The sequence below is a fragment of the Microcaecilia unicolor genome, chromosome 7 (genome assembly GCF_901765095.1).
Source record: "Microcaecilia unicolor chromosome 7, aMicUni1.1, whole genome shotgun sequence".
NCBI lineage: Eukaryota > Metazoa > Chordata > Amphibia > Gymnophiona > Siphonopidae > Microcaecilia > Microcaecilia unicolor.
Window position 1 is genome coordinate 69,077,984 of NC_044037.1, and position 21,067 is coordinate 69,099,050.

At 42.4% G+C, this 21,067-nt stretch overlaps 1 protein-coding gene across 1 annotated transcript in view; it reads right to left on the reverse strand.

Moving 5' to 3' along the window:
• Positions 1-21,067, reverse strand: part of LOC115474893 (gamma-aminobutyric acid receptor subunit gamma-4) — a 339,336-nt gene that overhangs the window by 42,902 nt on the left and 275,367 nt on the right. Inside the window, exon 6 of the mRNA XM_030210585.1 lies at positions 5,955-6,092. Coding sequence (XP_030066445.1) covers positions 5,955-6,092 — 138 coding nt within the window. The remainder of the gene's footprint in view (positions 1-5,954; positions 6,093-21,067) is intronic.

Consider the following 21,067-nt stretch of genomic DNA (forward strand, 5'->3'; position numbering starts at 1 on the left):
TCTGGGGGGGGGGGGGGGGGGGGAGGTGTATGGGTGTCAGCGGAGTCATAGCGAAGGCATGGATGTCCTTCTTTCAAACATTTTGGACGTCCTGAACTGCCCCCCCCCCTCACAGGGACAGCCAAATTTCAAGGGAGTGAGGTGGAGTGGAGGAGTGGCCTAGTGGTTAGAGCACTGGTCTTGCAATCCAGAGGTGGTCAGTTCAAATCCCACTGCTGCTATTTGTGATCCAAAATCCAAATCAATAAAGGGGGTATTGGAGGCATTGCAAAGGCATGGACATCCTTCTCACAGAAACAGCCACATTTTGGATGCCACATCCCTGACAAGCAATTGGACGTTTTCACTTGGACTTGTGTTTTTTTAAGGTTGCAGATGGCTATTATGCATGCAGCTTGTCTGCGTGTATGAAGCCGTCTTTGGCATGTGCAGAGCAGCCATGCATAATGCTTGGCTGCTCTGCACTGGCTTCCCCTCCTTAGGAAGGAAATCATGTGCAAATGAGCTAACAGCGAGCAGCTCATTTGCATGCGATTTCTTTCATGCATGCCCATTCCTTTCCGAATCGCTAAGGGATCGGTAAGGGAAGAGCTTTTTCCGTTCAGTTAGTACATCAGTTAGTCCACTGCAGCGCCCCCCAGGGTGCCCGGTTGGTGTCCTGGCATGTCAGGGGGACCAGTGCACTATGAATGCTAGCTCCTCCCATGACCAAGGGGCTTGCATTTGGTCGTTTCTGAGATGTGCGTCCTTGGTTTCCATTATCACCAAAAATTAGAAATGACCAGGTCTAGGGATGATCTAAATGTGGAGATTTGGGCATCCCCGACCGTATTATCGAAACGAAAGATGGACACCCATCTTGTTTTGATAATATGGGTTTCCCCGCCCCTTTACGGAGCCATCCTGCGAGGACGGCCCAGGAACACTTGGCCGCCCCGTTCGATTATGCCCCTCCACGTCTACATAGTGCATACCACACAACTCCTTGGGCTGATTAGGGGACTAGATATGATGTCCAGAACACAGGTATTCAAAGAACTATGCGCCCCCTTTTTAAGACAGCCTTTTCAACATGCACCTTCTCTATACCACTAACTTAGTACATAGAGTATTATGTACCATGTGTGCCAAGAGAGCTTAATAAAACCAAATGGTATATTTTTAGTTTGATTTAAGTACAAAGGTGCTTTCATTAAAAAGAAGAAGAAGAAAGAAAGAAAGAAAAGAAAATGCACTGGCTGTAACAAATTGTGGAGAAAAGTTACAACACATTTGGAAATTAAATGCTGAACAACAAAGATTGCATTAGAAATCCCTAGATTCAGATCTGAGCATGGGAATTTCATCTTTAGATTAATCAGAGAGAGCAAAATTTAGTAAGCATAATCAGTAGAAGTTTCATAAGAATATATTATTTGTTGAAAAGTGCTCTTTTATTTGTAAAATTTCAATTTCCTCAGATGTGAACAACTGTGAAAAGAAGGAATCATCCTTTAAAGAGAGATATGGTTCTTCCAGTATAGCACAGAAGATACTTCTTTTACTACACCACTTTGTTCTAGTACAGGTACAAGTTTAAGCCAATTTCCAGGCCACCCCCCCCCCCTCTATTTTGTTCCCCAAAGGTTCCATTTATCAAATTGTTCTAATGAGCATTGTTAATCAATAGGGCCCATTGAGATTAATGGGATCCACTGACTGAAAATGTGTGTTAATGCATGAAAGGTTGCACTGATTTGTTAGTGCAGTTTGATAAATAGGGCCCTAATTGCCTGTACCTAGAAATGACACAATTACAGCAGCAACCTGAAGAGGCTAATCTTGTAAAAGGACACTTATGTCAAAAGCCCCAAATGGGGCTTATTTTCAGCCTAGTTTTAAAGGCAGTATAGGCACTTTCCATGCATTTACTTTTTACGAGCTTATGCAGTTGACTGTGTGCAAAAACAACTTTATAACTTTACCCCTGTAAAGTACAAATTGGAAAAGGGTATGCACTTTAAAATATAAATGGTTTCTCTGATATTCGGCTGGTGGTGGTGAATGGTTCGCAGCCCGTTGCCGGCGTTATTCCTGGTTATTCAATGCAGGACCTTGTCCAGGCTTCGTCATTGAATATTCAGTTTTGTTCGAGCCGACTAAGTCAATATTCATATTTTGCCTGCATAAGCCACTTAAAGATAGGACTGCTATTTATATGGCCTGATTTCAGCAGTTTATATATGTGGCAAGGGGCTGAACATTGGCATTTAACCTGACTCCGCCCCTGGAATGCCAACAAGTTAGCTGTTTTTGAATTTGCAGTGGACTTTGATCCTGGGGAACTAGGGTTGATTCCCACTGCAGTGCTTTGTGACTCTGGGCAAGTCACTTAACCCTCCATTGCCCCAGGTACAAATAAATAACTGTATATGCTATGTAAACTGCTTTGAATGTAGTTGAAAAAAAAAACATTTTCAGTGAAGATAATCGGTTAAGTGCCACTGAAAATGACCAGGTAGTCAGGAACAAGCGATTTAACCGGTCGGCAGCCGTTTCCTGCCAGTTAAAATGCTCTGAATGTCAGCTGAGATCTTTTCAAAGCAATTGCATTGAAATTTTATTCAAGTTTGTGGATACTATTTTTTTCTAGGGCAGACCTTGTGTAGACAGCTTCAAGAAGAGTTTCACATTTTTTGCTTATTACTATAGACACAATTTAATAATTTCCCATCAGTATCTGTCTCTGTCTTTTATTATTTCCTCTTTCCAATAGTGCTTTAATCCTTTTGCCCTCTGTGCTAAGTTGATAAGTTTAGCCTCTAATCTTTTCCTCAAAGAATTGTTGCATCAGCTGTTCTTTTTGATGATTTAACATATGTTTAGGCTGCCCCAGCTAGCTGTTCTTAGTAGAACTAGACAGTGATAAATGTTTTCATGTTCCAGTTTTCATTAACACTTTGACTTGCTGCTGCGTATAAGGTTTTGTTTTATGTTTTGAAAAAAGTGGATGTGATGATTCTTGTTAGTGGGTGGGATCCTGGGATGGGGAGCTTGTAGAATTTCAAGAACGAGGAAAAAAGACTCTTATGACAGAGTATTTCTGGCAGAAAGTTCCAGCAGAAATCTGCCTGCGCAGAGAACTCTGAGATCCCACAAAAAGAAGAAGATAAAAGAGGAAAGTGGGAAACTGGCCACGGACTCCAGAAACGAGGAGGGCAATCTTGATACTTGAGAAGATTTAGGGTCTTTTCAAAATTGTCCTCCTCATTTCTGGAGTCATTGAAATCCATAGTACATCATGATAAGTTTGTAAGAAAGCCAGGACTGGTTTAAAATCTCACTCTTGGAACTGGTAACTTGGCAATTCTGCTAATGCTTCTTGGGTGCCATCAGAAAAGCTCAGAAGGTTCCTGAGAGGTTACTAAACATTTCCAGGCAATAGGGCTAATTGCTGCCATTAGAGATGGTGTCATAGAATTTCTCAACTGGATCATTAAGGATGTGGAGTAAGCTTTGGAAAAGTCTCTGATAATATAACGGTAATGGTGAATTTCACACAAGGATTCAGGATTGTAAATCCAAGAACTCAAAAATGAAAACATTTTAACAAGAGTTCCAGAATACTTTCTCTAGAACTAACAAAACAAGAATCATGGCACAAGAAAAAAATCTTTGACATAAGACTCTAGAGCTATTCAAGGAGGGAGACTGTAGGCCAGTCTTGGATTTCTGATAACCCTATTCTGGTACATTATGGAATCTGAAGCATTGATTTCAATGGGTAGAATCAGGAATTATAAATCCCAAACTGGGTAGCTTGGAAGCTCTGCTTAAACTGCTGAGACCTTCTATCTGTTTTTTTTTTTATTTAGGTAACTGAGCCAGTCCATCAGTACCTTTACTCCAGTTGGTTCATTCTGTCATAGAGTCCCTAACCCGAGGGATACCTTTCATAAACTAATACAATCAATGGTCCTAAGCCATGTAGATTGCTGCAACGGAATCTATGCAGGATGCAAAGAACAACTCACAAAAAAAACTCCAGACTGCCCAAAATAGAGCAGCCAGTGATATATGGTAAAACACGATTTAAAAGCGCCAAACCCCTTCGAGAAAAGCAGCACTGGCTTCCAATCAAAGAACGGCTCATCTTCAAAATCTGCACGTTAGTCATCAAAATCATTCACGGCACAGTCCCAGGATACTTGACGGACCTCATTGATCTACCAACTAGAAACAAACTCAGATCAGCACAATCATACCTAAACCTACATTACCCAAACTGTAAAGGGCTAAAATACAAAACAACTCACGCATCTAGCTTCTCCTACATAAGTGCACAACTATGGAATGGAGTCCCGTTTGTAGTGAAAACAATATATGACCACTTAAACTTCAGGAAATCATTGAAAACCCACCTCTTCAAAAAAGCTTATCCCACCGATCCAACATAAACCCCCCACACCCAGTAACACAACATAATCAAAGATCATACTGGACAAATTACTTCCTCTTCCCCCTCGACCCCATGACGCCTGATATACTTCTACCTCATGTGACCACAACACAATCTTGTATTTGTTATCAACCGTAATTGCAAACGCCTTTACGATACTTTGTAAGCCACATCGAGCCTGCAAATAGGTGGGGAAATGTGGGGTATAAATGTAACAAATAATAATAAAAATAATAATAACCAGGGCAGCTGCTAGACAGGACTTCCAAGGCTTGTATTAGACAAGAACAAGATGATAACTAGGATTGCTCAAGGTAAGTTTTAATGTCACTGCACTAACAGGAACCAAATGCATGACTGAACAAGAAAACAAGACAAACAGCAGAGAGCAACCCAAGAGGCTGAGTAGAAATAGCCTAATTTGCCATGAGCTGGTCTCTGCTGGGTCAATCAGGAAACAGGAACTATGAGTACCAGAAAAACAATACAAGAAAAACTGATCCCCCCCCCCCCCCCCCCTTTATCTTGCTTACATTTCCAATGTTGTTTCAAAAGAATGCACATCACTAGTAAAAACAGCAGGAAGACAGGTATGATTAAACACATTTACAGCAAGAGGGCCACTTTGGAGGCAATAGCAGATCTTGACAACAGCTTGGTAGTGAATCAAGGACCAGATGAAAGCAACATAATGGCAAGGAATCAGGGTCAAAAGAGTAACAGGAATTTAGCGAGGTCAGGTAGCAGAAAGGTACATGCTAGAATGATGGAGGACCAAGGAGTCAATTTTAGAATAAGATGCCTCTATTTAGGCACCTAGAGGTGGTAAGAGCATTCATGCAATCTGCATGGGTGGCGGCATGTGGTATAATACTATGCTTTAACTGCAAGGTGCACTCCATTCCCATTCTCTGCCTGTTTCCCTCTGCATCCCAGGCTATTCAATCTATGAATGAGGAAGCATATACTCACTATCATTCCATCACACCAATGGTTACCACAGCTATGTGCTACAGTAACAGTTACCACACACTAATTCACATGGCAATTGTTTAGTGCACATTAAGTAAAGGGCCCCAAAATTGCATTATATCAGTGTGCCAATTCAAACAATGGAAATATCCATGGCAATTTTGTTGCAAGAAACAAAAAATATAAATAAAAAGTCACTTACCCAGTTAGCACAAAGCAAAGCTAACCACAGTAGCAAGAAGTGGCCCCTTTCAAAAATTTAGCTGCCAACCATTATTAATAGACAATGCCCTTCTCAAGCCTCATAGGTTTCCCTGGTCTCGGTTTTGAAAATCTCAGCATTAGATTCCAATATCAGATTCTTGGGTAGCAGTGCATTTCATTGCAAAGCTATTCAAGTTTCACATTCTTTCCATATATTTTATTGCTCTCATGAGATGCAGTGCTTTACTCTGTTAGTCTCTCTTAGTATCCACTTGTGAGCAAGTTAAAACCATAAGTTGAATGAAAAGGCTGTGAACAAGGCAAGTTTTGATTATCTTACCAGCTCCTGTTCTGAGAACTTCTGAGGTATTTCTTAACCCAGTGAAGTCAAACTGATAAAGTCTCCAGGATCGCTGGTCTGCAACTTGAACGGAGTAGGGTCTCCAGCGATACCTTATCTCTTCTTTTGGATACCCATCTATATAGGGAGAAGGTAATATAACAAAGATAATGAAGCATCCTAGAACTCTAGAGAATAGATATTGTTATGCACCAGCTTTTCTGAAAAATAACTGGTGTTTTATTGTTGATTTAATTTTTTGCCCAGTTGCTTGAAATGTTTTGTAATATGAACTCCAATATGCAATATGGTTAGGGATTCTGTTTTCAGGTTTTAGCTGATAAACACTGATAATACACTCCCAATGCAACATAAATAGATGAATAAAACAGGTTTTTATTAAATAAACACTAGAAAAACAGCATTTCTCCTAATGCTCTTCCTACCCCTTGCCTAATTTGTCTTCTATCCCACACACAGTTGTTGTGCCTTTTCTGCTCTGAAGACCCATAAGCGACACAAACATACATATTTGATTCCAGAAGAAAATTTACCCGACAACAGTACTTTTGGCATGAAAACATCAATAAATACTAGGGCCAATATTTATCATGCAGCAGTCATCGTTTTTAACCACTAATAGCTATGGGCAGAATTAAGCTTGGATTCAATGCTAGGTCAGGTATGAGCACCAGCATTGAATATCCAGGTAAGCTGCCGACCCTAGAAGCATTGGCGCCGACTCTGTGGGTGCTGTGGGTGCTTGAGCACCCCCAATATTGAGAAAATTCCTTGTATGTGTCCAGGGAGGGGTTATTTCCATTGGGCATAGCACCCCCAATAATTTTGAAAAGTTGGCTCCTATGCCTAAAAGTTATGTAGTGATAACCAATACTGTGCTGACACCCGCAGAGCTAGGTGGATAAAGACATTACTGCCTTTTGTGCAGTTCTATGATCATCTAGGGGCCCTTTTAAGCAACGGTACGGCTACCGTGGCAAATCAGCACTACCACCAGGCTACTGCAGGAGCCCAGCAGTAGTTCCAGTGTGTGCTGTGCTCCATTTGCAATGCTGGGATTCTTTTTTCCAGCATAAGCCCTGGTGGTAATCAAGCAGGCCAGATTAGCACAGGAACCCTTACTGCCTCTCCTCCAGGAAATAACCAAGCGACAAGTGCTTAAACTTACTATAAGGGAATGGCATAGCTATGGGGGACCATGGGGGCCTGGGCCTCCCCAAATTGACTCTGAGGTCCCTGGCTTGGCTGGCGTGGGTCGCCAACTGAAGCATTTATTCAGCACTCGTCTCATTGCATTGCCTACCCTGCTCTTCTCAGTCGTGCCATGCACGCTCATTTTAGTGAAACTGAGCATGCCTGACACTTTGCGCATGCTCAGTTTCATTAAAACAAGCATGCACGGCATGACTGAGAACAGGACAGGCAATACAAGATCAGCGCAGGACAAACACTTCAGCTGGCGGGGGTTGGGGACCTACCCCATGCAGTGGCGACAGGGGGGTGGGAACGGAAGCGACAGTGTGGGGGTGGCAGCGGGGAGGCGGGCCAAAATGTGCCCCCTCACTTTGGGCTCTGTCCTCCCCTCCCAACAAGGTCTGGCTACGTCCCTGCCATACTGTTATTTCCTTCTTTAAAAAGATGAACTCGTTTTACCCTCTGTGGTAAAAGGGGACCTCAGAACACAGCAAACCCAAGTGCCAATGCCACCACAGGGGTCCTTTTACTGCAGCTTGTTAAAATGACTCCTTAGCTGTGCAGGCACTGGTACTGAATATGGCCAGCGCCCACATAACTCTTGGCTCCTCCCCAGCTCTGCACACCGACTGCCCCAGCACTGTCTGCACAGTGCTACAGAAGTTAGAGTCTATGTACAGCAGCACTGCCTGGATAAGAGCCACTGAATAATCATGGCTAGCCCACTCAGCTTGTTTAAACAGGCATGTGTGTGTGTGTGTGTGTGTGTGTGTGTGTGTGTGTGTGTGTGTGTGTGTGTGTGTGTGTGTGTGTGTGTGGTGGTGGGGGGGGGGGGGGTAGTGGTGATGGGTTTACAGGTGCTGCAGGAACAGGATCATCATGCAGAGCCTCAAGCACTTACAAAGCAGTTTACCATACAGTAACTGCTAGCCAAGAGCTGTGTTAAGGGGCTTTTTGTGTCATGAGGTGTAGCATGAAAGAATGGACAGAGAATGGGCATGGAAGACAATTGGCATATTATTATTATTATTATTTGTTACATTTGTATCCCACATTTCCCCACCTTTTTGCAGGCTCAATGTGGCTTACAGAGTACCGTAAATGGCATTAGCCGATTCCGGTATGAACAAATACAGGTATGAACAATACAAGGTGAAATTGTGGTAGAATGGGTTACACGTATGGTAAATACAATTGGGGGAACTAGAGAGGGCGAGGAAGAGTTAGGGTATGTCCATTACGGTCTTTGGTTATGTTGTGTTGCAGGTATTCAGGTTTTTTATGTTGGGTCGGTGGGGTATGCTTTTCTGAACAGGTCTGTCTTTATGTAGTTTCTGAAAATTTAGGTGATCGAGTGTAGTTTTTACTACTTTTGGTATGTGTTCCATAGTTATTTATTTAAAAACAAATTGGGGGGGGAGGAGGCCTGACATGGGTGGAGAGTGGGCACTCCTGCATTGTCCAATTAGCACATGCCAGGGGCATAGCCAGACATAGTAACATAGTGACACACAGGCTCATTTTCAAAGCACTTAGCCTCCCAAAGTTCCATAGAAACCTATGGAACTTAGCCTCCCAAAGTGCTTTGAAAATATGCCTCATAGTAACATAGTAGATGACGGCAGAAAAAGACCTGCAAGGTCCATCCAGTCTGCCCAACAAGATAAACTCACATGTGCTACTTTTTGTGTATACAGTGGTGGAAATAAGTATTTGATCCCTTGCTGATTTTGTAAGTTTGCCCACTGACAAAGACATGAGCAGCCCATAATTGAAGGGTAGGTTATTGGTAACAGTGAGAGATAGCACATCACAAATTAAATCCGGAAAATCACATTGTGGAAAGTATATGAATTTATTTGCATTCTGCAGAGGGAAATAAGTATTTGATCCCCCACCAACCAGTAAGAGATCTGGCCCCTACAGACCAGGTAGATGCTCCAAATCAACTCGTTACCTGCATGACAGACAGCTGTCGGCAATGGTCACCTGTATGAAAGACACCTGTCCACAGACTCAGTGAATCAGTCAGACTCTAACCTCTACAAAATGGCCAAGAGCAAGGAGCTGTCTAAGGATGTCAGGGACAAGATCATACACCTGCACAAGGCTGGAATGGGCTACAAAACCATCAGTAAGACGCTGGGCGAGAAGGAGACAACTGTTGGTGCCATAGTAAGAAAATGGAAGAAGTACAAAATGACTGTCAATCGACAAAGATCTGGGGCTCCACGCAAAATCTCACCTCGTGGGGTATCCTTGATCATGAGGAAGGTTAGAAATCAGCCTACAACTACAAGGGGGGAACTTGTCAATGATCTCAAGGCAGCTGGGACCACTGTCACCACGAAAACCATTGGTAACACATTACGACATAACGGATTGCAATCCTGCAGTGCCCGCAAGGTCCCCCTGCTCCGGAAGGCACATGTGACGGCCCGTCTGAAGTTTGCCAGTAAACACCTGGATGATGCTGAGAGTGATTGGGAGAAGGTGCTGTGGTCAGATGAGACAAAAATTGAGCTCTTTGGCATGAACTCAACTCGCCGTGTTTGGAGGAAGAGAAATGCTGCCTATGACCCAAAGAACACCGTCCCCACTGTCAAGCATGGAGGTGGAAATGTTATGTTTTGGGGGTGTTTCTCTGCTAAGGGCACAGGACTACTTCACCGCATCAATGGGAGAATGGATGGGGCCATGTACCGTACAATTCTGAGTGACAACCTCCTTCCCTCCGCCAGGGCCTTAAAAATGGGTCGTGGCTGGGTCTTCCAGCACGACAATGACCCAAAACATACAGCCAAGGCAACAAAGGAGTGGCTCAGGAAGAAGCACATTAGGGTCATGGAGTGGCCTAGCCAGTCACCAGACCTTAATCCCATTGAAAACTTATGGAGGGAGCTGAAGCTGCGAGTTGCCAAGCGACAGCCCAGAACTCTTAATGATTTAGAGATGATCTGCAAAGAGGAGTGGACCAAAATTCCTCCTGACATGTGTGCAAACCTCATCATCAACTACAGAAGACGTCTGACCGCTGTGCTTGCCAACAAGGGTTTTGCCACCAAGTATTAGGTCTTGTTTGCCAGAGGGATTAAATACTTATTTCCCTCTGCAGAATGCAAATAAATTCATATACTTTCCACAATGTGATTTTCCGGATTTAATTTGTGATGTGCTATCTCTCACTGTTACCAATAACCTACCCTTCAATTATGGGCTGCTCATGTCTTTGTCAGTGGGCAAACTTACAAAATCAGCAAGGGATCAAATACTTATTTCCACCACTGTACCTTACCTTGATTTGTACCTGTCCTTTTCAGGGCACAGACCGTATAAGTCTGCCCAGCACTATCCCCGCCTCCCAACCACCAGTCCCGCCTCCCACCACCGGCTCTGGCACAGACCGTTTAAGTCTGCCCAGCACCATCTCCACCTCCCGCCACAATTGTAACTGTTTGTTCTCTTGTTTGGTTAATAAAAGTTGTAAAACCTAAACAATGCTGGGTGGGCAGAAGATGGATGGGCAGAAGAACTCCACCTTGTCCCACAAGTGATATGGTCTTGCCCTTTCTCGCCTGCATGCCATATGGTCTCTCAAACATCTCCCCTTCCCCGCATACTTTTTAAATAGCAGATTTTCACCAGCAGCGAGCAGCAACTAATACACACTGCTCATGTTGGTCCCACAGCCTTCCCTCTAATGCAACTTCCTGTTTCCGCATAGGTGGGAATACATCAGAGGGAAGGCTGTGGGGCTGGTGTGAGCAGTATGTATCAGTTGCTGCTCACTGCAGGCAAAGATCTGCTATTTACAGGTATGCAGGAGGGACAGTTGTTGGGAGTTTTCAACTGGTGGGGCTTGGGGATCCCTACCAGTCACATCATAGGTGTGCTGCTACTGGGCCCACCCTTGGCTACACCACTGGCACATGCCAACTGGACAACAAAGAGTTAACACAGGAAAACCTAGCACCTCCTAAACAGGAGGCAGTAAGTGCTCCCACACATTAACTGTATGAAGAAAAATGGGCAGAAAATGGGCATAGAAGGCAGTAGGCATATAATGAAGAATGGTCAGAGAATAGGCATGGAAGGCCTATAATGATCTGCACTTACCCTGCTAACTGACTAATAAGGAGTTAATGTGAAAGCACGTACTGCTTCCTAGACAAGAGGTGCTAAGTGATACCACATTAACCAGGAGCAGGTACCATGCATTAATGTGAATAGTAGTGCATAACCTGCAGTTCAAAATACAGGGAACACATGCAAATAGGCGCCACATTAAATTTGCAGCTACCATGTGATAAAGACACTTGTTAAGCTGCAGTAACTGCAGTTTTACCATGGTTTAGTAAAAGGGGCCCTTAATGTGCTCTGTTATTGAATAGCACATGACTGTTAAAAAGAGACAAAAAAAATTAAATGAAATGAAAATAGAAACAAAAGAAAATGAAATGACACAACTACTTAATGCCTGAACACCTCTCAAGTATATTAACTTTTTAATGCATTAGCATAGGCTAGTAAATGCAACCTTAAATCTAAAGGCAATACACCTGTCCAGAATATGAATAACTATTTGCACTTGAAAGATGAGTAATGTTTCCTGCAATGACACATTTTTCCTTCAACAGATTAAATAAGCATCAGGAACTGAATGATTCATCTCCCGAAGGAAACAATCTCTAGCAATCTAAGAATCCTCTTGAGGAATTATGGCTTCATCATCCAGCAGATTAAACATACATTATGGATTTACACACTGACAGATTGAATAGAAATAACTAGATAAACTGATTAATTTCCCTATAGGTGAAATAGAACTGAACAATGAAAAAAAGTCTTATTATTTACATATATGAGTATTCAATAAATATTCATTGCAAATGTGTTATCAAAGGATACAATATTACGGGATCAATATTTACGTATGGGCAGCTAGAAAATCTTCATTGTATGCTGTTTATGGGAATTTTCATTTTGCTCATTTACACATGGCCATTTTATCATTTTAATGTATCGAAGAGAGGGAGCAAAGTACAAAAAATCCAAAGAACAAAAACAGGAGCCTTCAAAAAAAGGTGGGTTGAAATCTTTAATCATGTATTATGATGAAACAATCCTATAGTGGACCCGACACGGTCCGTGTTTCGGCACTCAGCACCTGCATCAGGGGTCATGAAATGCAACACCGTGGGTATGCCTGTGTTGTAAAATTCAATACGTCAGCTGGATGCAATATGCTGCGCTGTGATGTTGTCCCTTTGCGCGAAATCAAGCAGAGAGAAACTCTTGCAAACAAACTCCTTCATTCACAAAATCAATAATCATTTTGTCAGTTGCCAACAATAATGTGCACTCTTTGGAAATAGTGCATATTGGTCAAGATTTATATATCATGCCTAAAAAATTGGCACTGAGACAAAATACCTTAGGCATATTCCATAAAATATGCCTAAATTTAGGCATATTTTATTGAATAAGACTAAATTTCTCCACAGTTTATAGAATATCCCAAGTGCCCGTCCGTGTGACTAAATTTAGTTGTGGGCAATAAAACTTGGTATAAATGCCAATGCCTAAATTACGTACAGACCGGGTGTATTCTATTACACCATGTAGAGTTTTAGAAATGCCAATGACCTGCCCATTCCACAACCCCTTTCAACTATGTGACTTAGAATTTATGTGCATCATGTTAGAATACGCTTAGTTCTGCATGTAAATTCTAATTAATGCCAATTAGTGTCAATAATTGCTTGTTAAGTGGCAATGATTGACACTGATGGCTTGCTAGCTAATTAAGTTGCATGCACAAATCCAGAATACCACAAATATTATATCAAAAGGAAGGGAAAAGCCTCAAAGAGCTTGAATCTAAGCAGATTAACAGAGCTGCAAAGATCTAAATGATCTCTTACTCTTTCATCATTGGCTGAAATAATCTTCCAATATTTTGATATAGGTATTGCAAAAACTTCATAAATTCACATTCTTGTCATATAGCAAAAATCAAAAATCAATCTAACCCAAAAAAAACCCCGCTTATCTTTAAAGAGCTGGGTGAAATGATAAATACAGGAATGTTGTAACAGAAAGAGGTTCCAACTTGCCTAGCGCCTGAAGATTTTTCACCATTCGGGACCCTGACGCAGCAAAGCAAAACGCTGTCCGTCGGCCCGATGGCAGTGTTTACCATTTGAGAAGCAGCCGTTGGGCTCGGTTCCTGCATTTATCATCTCACCCAGCTCTTTAAAGGTAAGTGTTTTTTGAGGGTTAGATTGCTTTTTGATTTTTGCTATATGACATGAATGTGAAATTATGAAGTTTTTGCAATACCTATATCAAAATATTGAAAGATTATTTCAGCCAATGATGAAAGAGTAAGAGATCATTTAGATCTTTACAGCTCTTGTTAATCTGCTAAATTTCAAGCTCTTTGAGGCTTTTTCCTTCCTTTCGATATAATATTTGAATTATTTTTTGTTTTACAGATTTCTCTTAGTGAAGTTTGCAGTAGTGCTATTGATAAACCACACCTGTTGATTATTTTTATAACAAATTCATAATACTACAGGATTTGCACACCAAACGTAGTCATGCTATATAGAATCCGGGGAATTATGTTGAAATTTCAGAACTAGGCCACACTCTTTTCCCAATAGGGTGCACATGCTCACACAAGTTTGCACATGCTTAATAGTTTGCACATATGTAGTGATTCCACTATCGGAAAAGAGTTCACCCTCTTTCCATAGGGTGGACTAGATTCAATAAATGGCACCCAAATTTGGGCACCAAAAAAAATGCGCACTCAGTGCTATTCCTTAAAGAGCACTCTAAGTTGAGGATTGTTTATAGACTAGCGCATGGTGTTGAGATCTATGCCCAACTTTGGGCACCAGGATGTATACCAGCTGAAACCTGGTGTACATCATTGTGTGCTTAAGTTAGGCATGGATCCCCAGAATTCCATAATACTTCACACATCTTTAGTGAATGCCCCTGACCTGCTCATGCCCCCCCCCCCCCCCCTCTGGCTATACCCCCTTTTCAATTGTGCACAAAAAGATTTGCATCTTTATAGAATAGTGCATAGGAAGATGCACGTGCAAATCCTAATTGGAGCCAATTAATCTCAATAATTGGTTGTTGGCATCCAATTATTGCTAGTTATCAGCTTGTCACTCAATTGTGTGTGCAAATTGAGTATGCACAATTTTGAGTGCCATATATAGAATCTGGAGGCATGCACACAATTTTCAGTGTGTACACCATGCGTGAACAACAACATGCAACATGCTTTCTCTGTTCACTTTTGTTTGGTAATGGTATGAAACAACAGAGAAAAGATCAACTACTACTACTACTACTATTTAGCATTTCTATAGCGCTACAAGGCATACGCAGCGCTGCACAAACATAGAAGAAAGACAGTCCCTGCTCAAAGAGCTTACAATCTAATAGACAAAAAATAAAAAATAAGCAAATCAATTAATGTGAACGGGAAGGAAGAGAGGAGGGTAGGTGGAGGCGAGTGGTTACAAGTGGTTACGAGTCAAAGGCAATGTTAAAGAGGTGGGCTTTCAGTCTAGATTTAAAGGTGGCCAAGGATGGGGCAAGACGTAGGGGCTCAGGAAGTTTATTCCAGGCGTAGGGTGCAGCGAGACAGAAGGCGCGAAGTCTGGAGTTGGCAGTAGTGGAGAAGGGAACAGATAAGAAGGATTTATCCATGGAGCGGAGTGCACGGGAAGGGGTGTAGGGAAGGACAAGTGTGGAGAGATACTGGGGAGCAGCAGAGTGAATACATTTATAGGTTAGTAGAAGAAGTTTGAACAGGATGCGAAAACGGATAGGGAGCCAGTGAAGGGTCTTGAGGAGAGGGGTAGTATGAGTAAAGTGACCCTGGCGGAAGATGAGACGGGCAGCAGAGTTTTGAACCGACTGGAGAGGGGAGAGGTGACTAAGTGGGAGGCCAGCAAGAAGCAGATTGCAGTAGTCTAAACGAGAGGTGACAAGGGTATGGATGAGGGTTTTGGTAGAGTGCTCGGAAAGAAAGGGGCGGATTTTACGGATGTTGTAAAGAAAGAAACGACAGGTCTTGGCGGTCTGCTGGATATGAGCAGAGAAGGAGAGAGAAGAGTCAAAGATGACCCCAAGGTTTCGAGCTGAGGAGACAGGGAGAATGAGAGAGCCATCAACAGAAATAGAAAACGGGGGGAGCGGGGAGGTGGGTTTGGGGGGGAAAATGAGAAGCTCGGTTTTGGTCATATTTAATTTCAGGTGGCGTTGAGACATCCAGGCAGCAATGTCAGACAAGCACGCTGAAACTTTGGTTTGGATGCAAGGTGAGATATCAGGGGTAGAAAGGTAGATTTGGGAGTCATCAGCATAGAGATGGTAGGAAAAGCCATGGGATGAGATTAATGAACCAAGGGAAGAAGTGTAGATAGAAAAGAGGAGGGGACCAAGAACAGAACCCTGAGGTACGCCGACAGGCAGAGGGATAGAAGTAGAAGAGGATCCACCAGAGTGAACACTAAAGGTGCGGAGGGAGAGGTAGGAAGAGAACCAGGAAAGGACAGAGCCCTGGAATCCAAGTGAGGACAGGGTATCGAGAAGTATGCTGTGATCGACAGTGTCAAAAGCAGCGGAAAGATCAAGAAGAATGAGGATGGAATATTGACCTCTGGATTTAGCCAGTAATAGGTCATTGGAGACTTTAGTAAGCGCAGTTTCGGTTAAGTGGAGAGGGCGAAAACCAGATTGTAATGGGTCAAGAATAGCATGTGAGGAGAGAAAATCAAGGCAGCGGCAGTGAACAGCACGCTCAAGTAATTTGGAGAGAAAAGGAAGGAGGGAGATGGGTCGGTAATTAGAGGGACAAGTAGGGTCAAGTGAAGGCTTCTTAAGGAGAGGTGTGACCACAGCATGTTTAAAGGCAGCAGGGACAGTCGCAGTGGAAAGTGAGAGGTTGAGAATGTGACAGATAAAAGGAATAAGAGTAGAAGAGATGGCATTAAGAAGGTGGGTGGGAATGGGATCAGAGGAACAGGTGGTACATTTTGAGGAAGAAAGGAGAAGTGTAGTTTCCTCAATAGTAACTTCAGGAAAGGAGGAAAGGGAATGAGGGGAAGGAGAGAGAGGGGAACGGACTAGTGGAGGGAGAGCTGGTGAGGTAGAGAAAGCAAGGTTTATCTTTTGAACCTTGTTGTGAAAGAATTCAGCAAGGGTCTGAGGAGATAATGAAGGGGGAGTTGGGGGAGGGGGCACCTTGAGGAGAGAGTTCAATGTGGTGAAGAGAAGTCGAGGATTAGAGCCAAGAGAGTTGGTCAGTTGGATATAATAATCCTGTTTGGCACGTAAAAGAGCAGATTGGAAGGAGGTCAGCATGAACTTAAAGTGTAAGAAATCAGCAAGGGCCCGAGATTTCCGCCAGAGGCGTTCGGCGGAGCGGGTACAGGAACGTAGGTAGCGGATATAAGAAGTCAGCCAAGGTTGGGGTTTTGTACGCCTTACAGGGCGGGTCATCAAAGGTGCAAGAGTGTCTAAGGCAGAGGATAGAGTATTGTTGTAAGAAGAAACAGCCTCGTTGACAGACGTGGATGGTGCCACAGTAGAGAGGAGGTTTGAAACATGCGAGGATAGAGATGAAGGGTCAATATTGTGAAGATTCCTAGATAAATTAGATAGGATAGGACGGGACTGGGAGGGAGGAGATTTAAGTGTGAAAGTTATAAGATGGTGATCAGAGGAGGGATGATCAGAGGCAAGGAAACTAGAAGGTGAACAGTTGGAGGAGAAGATGAGATCAAGACAGTGACCATTTTGATGAGTGGGGGAGGTGGAGCATAGTTGGAGATTAAAGGACGACGTTAAAGCGAGTAACTTGGAAATATAAGAGTTGGAAGGATCATTAGCAGGAATATTAAAGTCACCAAGGATGAGAGAGGGGGAGGAAGGATCATGGAAGAAGGCAAGCCAGGCGTCAAAGTCACTGAGAAAGGATGAAAGGGACTTATCAGGGGGACGATAAATGACCGCTATTCGAAGAGGCAGAGGAGAGAAAAGGCGGATAGAGTGGACTTCAAAGGAGGAAAAACAGTGAGATTGAGGTGGAAGAAGGGGTTGACATCTGGAGGAGGGAGAGAGAAGTAGTCCAACACCGCCCCCACGGCCAGCAGGGCGAGGAGTATGTGAAAATATATAACCACCATGGCACAGGGCTGCGACTGAAGCAGAGTCATCAGGGCAGAGCCAGGTTTCTGTTATGGCGAGCAGATGGAGGTGACGCGAGATAAAGAGGTCCTGGATATAGGGGAGTTTATTACAGATAGAGCGGGCATTCCATAGGGCGCAAGAGAAGGGCAGAGAAGAGGAGGGGAGTAGAGGAATAGAGATGAGGTTAGAGAGGTCACGGTGAGATCTGTAGAGTTTGGATAATAGTTGGTGAGGAGGGCCAGGATTGGGATTGATGTCACCAGCTGAGAGTAAGAGAAGGAGTAAAAGAGAGCGGAGGAGAGTAGGAGAGGTGTGGCCACGAAGGCGTGTCATTGCAAACAACTACCCATCCCTATCAATATTCAGTAGCACTTATCCAGGCAGAAATGGCTCCTCCCCAGATACATGCCGTTTACCAGGGCTAGCCACTGATTTTCAGCACCATTATCTAAATAATGCCACTGAAAATCTATACTGACTGCCTCAGCAGTTTCCCAATAGCATAAGGACACTCCAGGGTACCACCAATAAGTCAGCAGTACTCTAATTTAACTGCCAGCTGCTTTATACCCAGATAAGAACATAAGCATTGCTATACTGGGACAGACTGAAGGTCCATCAAGCCCGGCATCCTGTTTCTAACAGTGGCCAAGCCAGGTCACAAGTGCCTGGCAAGATCCCAAAACAGTACAATACATTTTATACTGCTTATCCTAAGCAGTGGATTTTCCCCAAGTCCATCTTAATAATGGCTTATGGACTTTTAGGAAGCTATCCAAATCTTTTTATAAACCTTGCTAAGCTAACTGCTTTTACCACATTCTCTGGCACCAAATTCTACAGTTTAATTACACATTGAGTGAAAACATATTTTCTTCAATTTGTTTTAAATTTACTACTTTGTAGCTTCATTACATGCCCCCTAGTTCTAGTATTTTTGGAAAGAGGAAACAAGTGATTCACATCTACCGGTTCCACTCCACTCATTATTTTATAGACCTCTTTCATATCTCCCCTCAGCCATCTCTTCTCCAAGCTGAAGAGCCCTAGCTGCTTTAGTCTTTCTTCATTGGTAAGTCGCCCCACCCCCTTTATCATTTTCTTCGCCCTTCTCTGTAACTTTTCTAATTCCACTATGTCTTTTCTGAGATGCACGACCAGAATTGCACACAGTATTGGAGGTGTATAGCAGATCCCAAAATGTCCAAAAGTCCAAAGAAATTATTGGTCTTCAAGAGCTTCTCAAAGGAAATATTTTATTCTCTAATGATGAAATACAGAATGCAGTAACATCTATAACCCTTTCACAAAACCAAACAAAAAGGGAGAATAAACTATTCCCTTTGGGAAGCTTCACACAACACACAACTGAAAGGGGATGGAACTTGATATATTGCCTTTGTGTGGTTACAATCAAGGTGGTTTCATATTATATACAGTTACTTATTTTGTACTTGGGGCAATGGAGGGTTAAGTGACTTACCCAGACTCACAAGGAGCTGAATTGACTCTGCAGTGAGAATTGAACTCAGGTTCTCCAGTTCTCATGCCACTGCATTAACCATTAGGTACCACTCCTGATTGTTTTCTTGTACGGTTCCTTCTATAAATTGTTCTAAGCCAACAGATGGCCTTGCCAAGAACTTCTGCAAAAAAACTTATTGGTAATCTGATCTGATGCAAATTGTGATAGGATTCCATTATTATTACTAGAATTGGAATTGATTTTATTATGATGATAATAATGCTTATGCATTTTGAAGTTTATGACAAAGAGCGTTAGCATTTTGAAGATTTTACAAGTCTCATTAAACTACATCTGCTTCATGTGTAATTAAGGGTGTTCATTACCACAGCATACATAAACACTGTCAGGGCTTCAAAGACATGAGGTGATGCTGTCAAACTCTGCTAATGAGAGACAGACAAGCCATGAGTCAGTCAGATCAGAGGGAAAGGTCAAACTCCAATTAATAGCTAAAGATTTTGTTTTAAAGTAACTTCCTACGAGTAAAGTGCTTTCAACACTGGGCTCTGTGCCATATTATGGTCAGGTGCTCTTACTTCTAAAGTCCCTTGGGCTTTCTCATACTTGTACTAAGCAATGAATGAAGTAATTGATTGAGAAGTGATGATGTGTAACTAAAGAAAAGGCCTAATTATGAATAGCGAACAGGGTTTAAAGGTTTATGAAAAGTAATTGTAATCCAATGAGAGCAACAGGGTTTTGGGTTTTGCGGATTACATGATGGATTGTTCATAATTTAGAATATGTAATTTGAAAGACTGTTTTCATTTTGAAAAAGGCAGATTTTAATGAGGAACTTACAATAAACATCAGGATGGATTTGTGAATGCCCAGGGAGGAACAGGGAAGCTTTCCACACTGATCAAAAGTTGGTATAGTGATTGCCTACACTAACTGCAATGCACTGTCATCTGAATGTTGCTGCTAGGGGTGTATTGATATTCTTTGTCTACTTTAGTCATCATTATCACAAAAGTGATAGCACATCAATCATCATAAAAGGCCAAGAAAAGTGAAATTCTTGCTCAGGTAATATTATACTTCTGTATTTAGTGGAGTACAACTTTCAATTCAAGATTAGTCTCTGTCTCTTTTTAGTACTTTGTTATGGTTTGGGCACATTAGTTAGTCAAGTGAGGATTGGATCTCTTCATTTTCTAGAATCCAACTTCAAGGTTTCCATCACTCAGTTTGGACACCATTCATTTCATTTGAAATGTAGACTCCTCAACAAGCTTGGAAATTCTTTACAAATCTGTGGTCAACCTGCAGGATAAAACCATATTACCATATGAGGTATATTAAGTAATTAAACCAAAAATGAAACTGGAGTGCCTATGGGGCTCATTTTCAAAACAGACAAATGTCCGAAAAGTGTCAAAAAGCAGCATTTGGGCAAATTTCATCTCAAAATGTCCAAATTGGTATGTGCAAAACCCATTTTGCAGAAATTTACCTATTTCAATCTATACTGTTAGCAAGATAGATTCTCTCTTCGGTTGCAGAGGAAAGACTTCAGATTCTCTGAATTCTCCCTGGTTTTATTCACCTGAATAGCAGACTGCCTCCTATCCTATGCAGACCATGTTCTGCTATGATGGGATTAGGTGCAGAATCGCCACAAGTCAAAAAACCTCCATTTAGAGTTGTTAATGCTGTTAGTCACAGTTATTTATTTGCTTGACAGATACAAAATAGAAAATTACACTTATCTGGACTGAAACTTAATCCTAAGAGACTTGACTCTTAAAAGGACTTATCTTTTAAAAGAGACAACTTCTCTAGAAATATTATAAAAATGCTTTCCACTCAATACGATCTCTTTTGATTGGAAGGGCTGGATGGCATCGGGTTAAAAAATTCCCGGCGTCATTTTAGGCATTAGGAGTAAGAACGAGCAGGACCCTCCAAAGGTAGGCCTCTTCTTGCACTTTACTCTATAGCGTAACTCCTCCGGTCCTCTCTCTGAAACGTTATATTTACACATTTATTACAGGGCAGATTTAGCAGCCGAGGACACAGCTCCTGAAGAAGCACTTGAGAAACAGGGCTCTCTGTTGAACGTTCCCAATTAATTAAGCTTCAGCCCAGTATTAAGCCACAGTAACTTCAAATTTAAATGCACTTTGGTGAGAAATGCTCTACT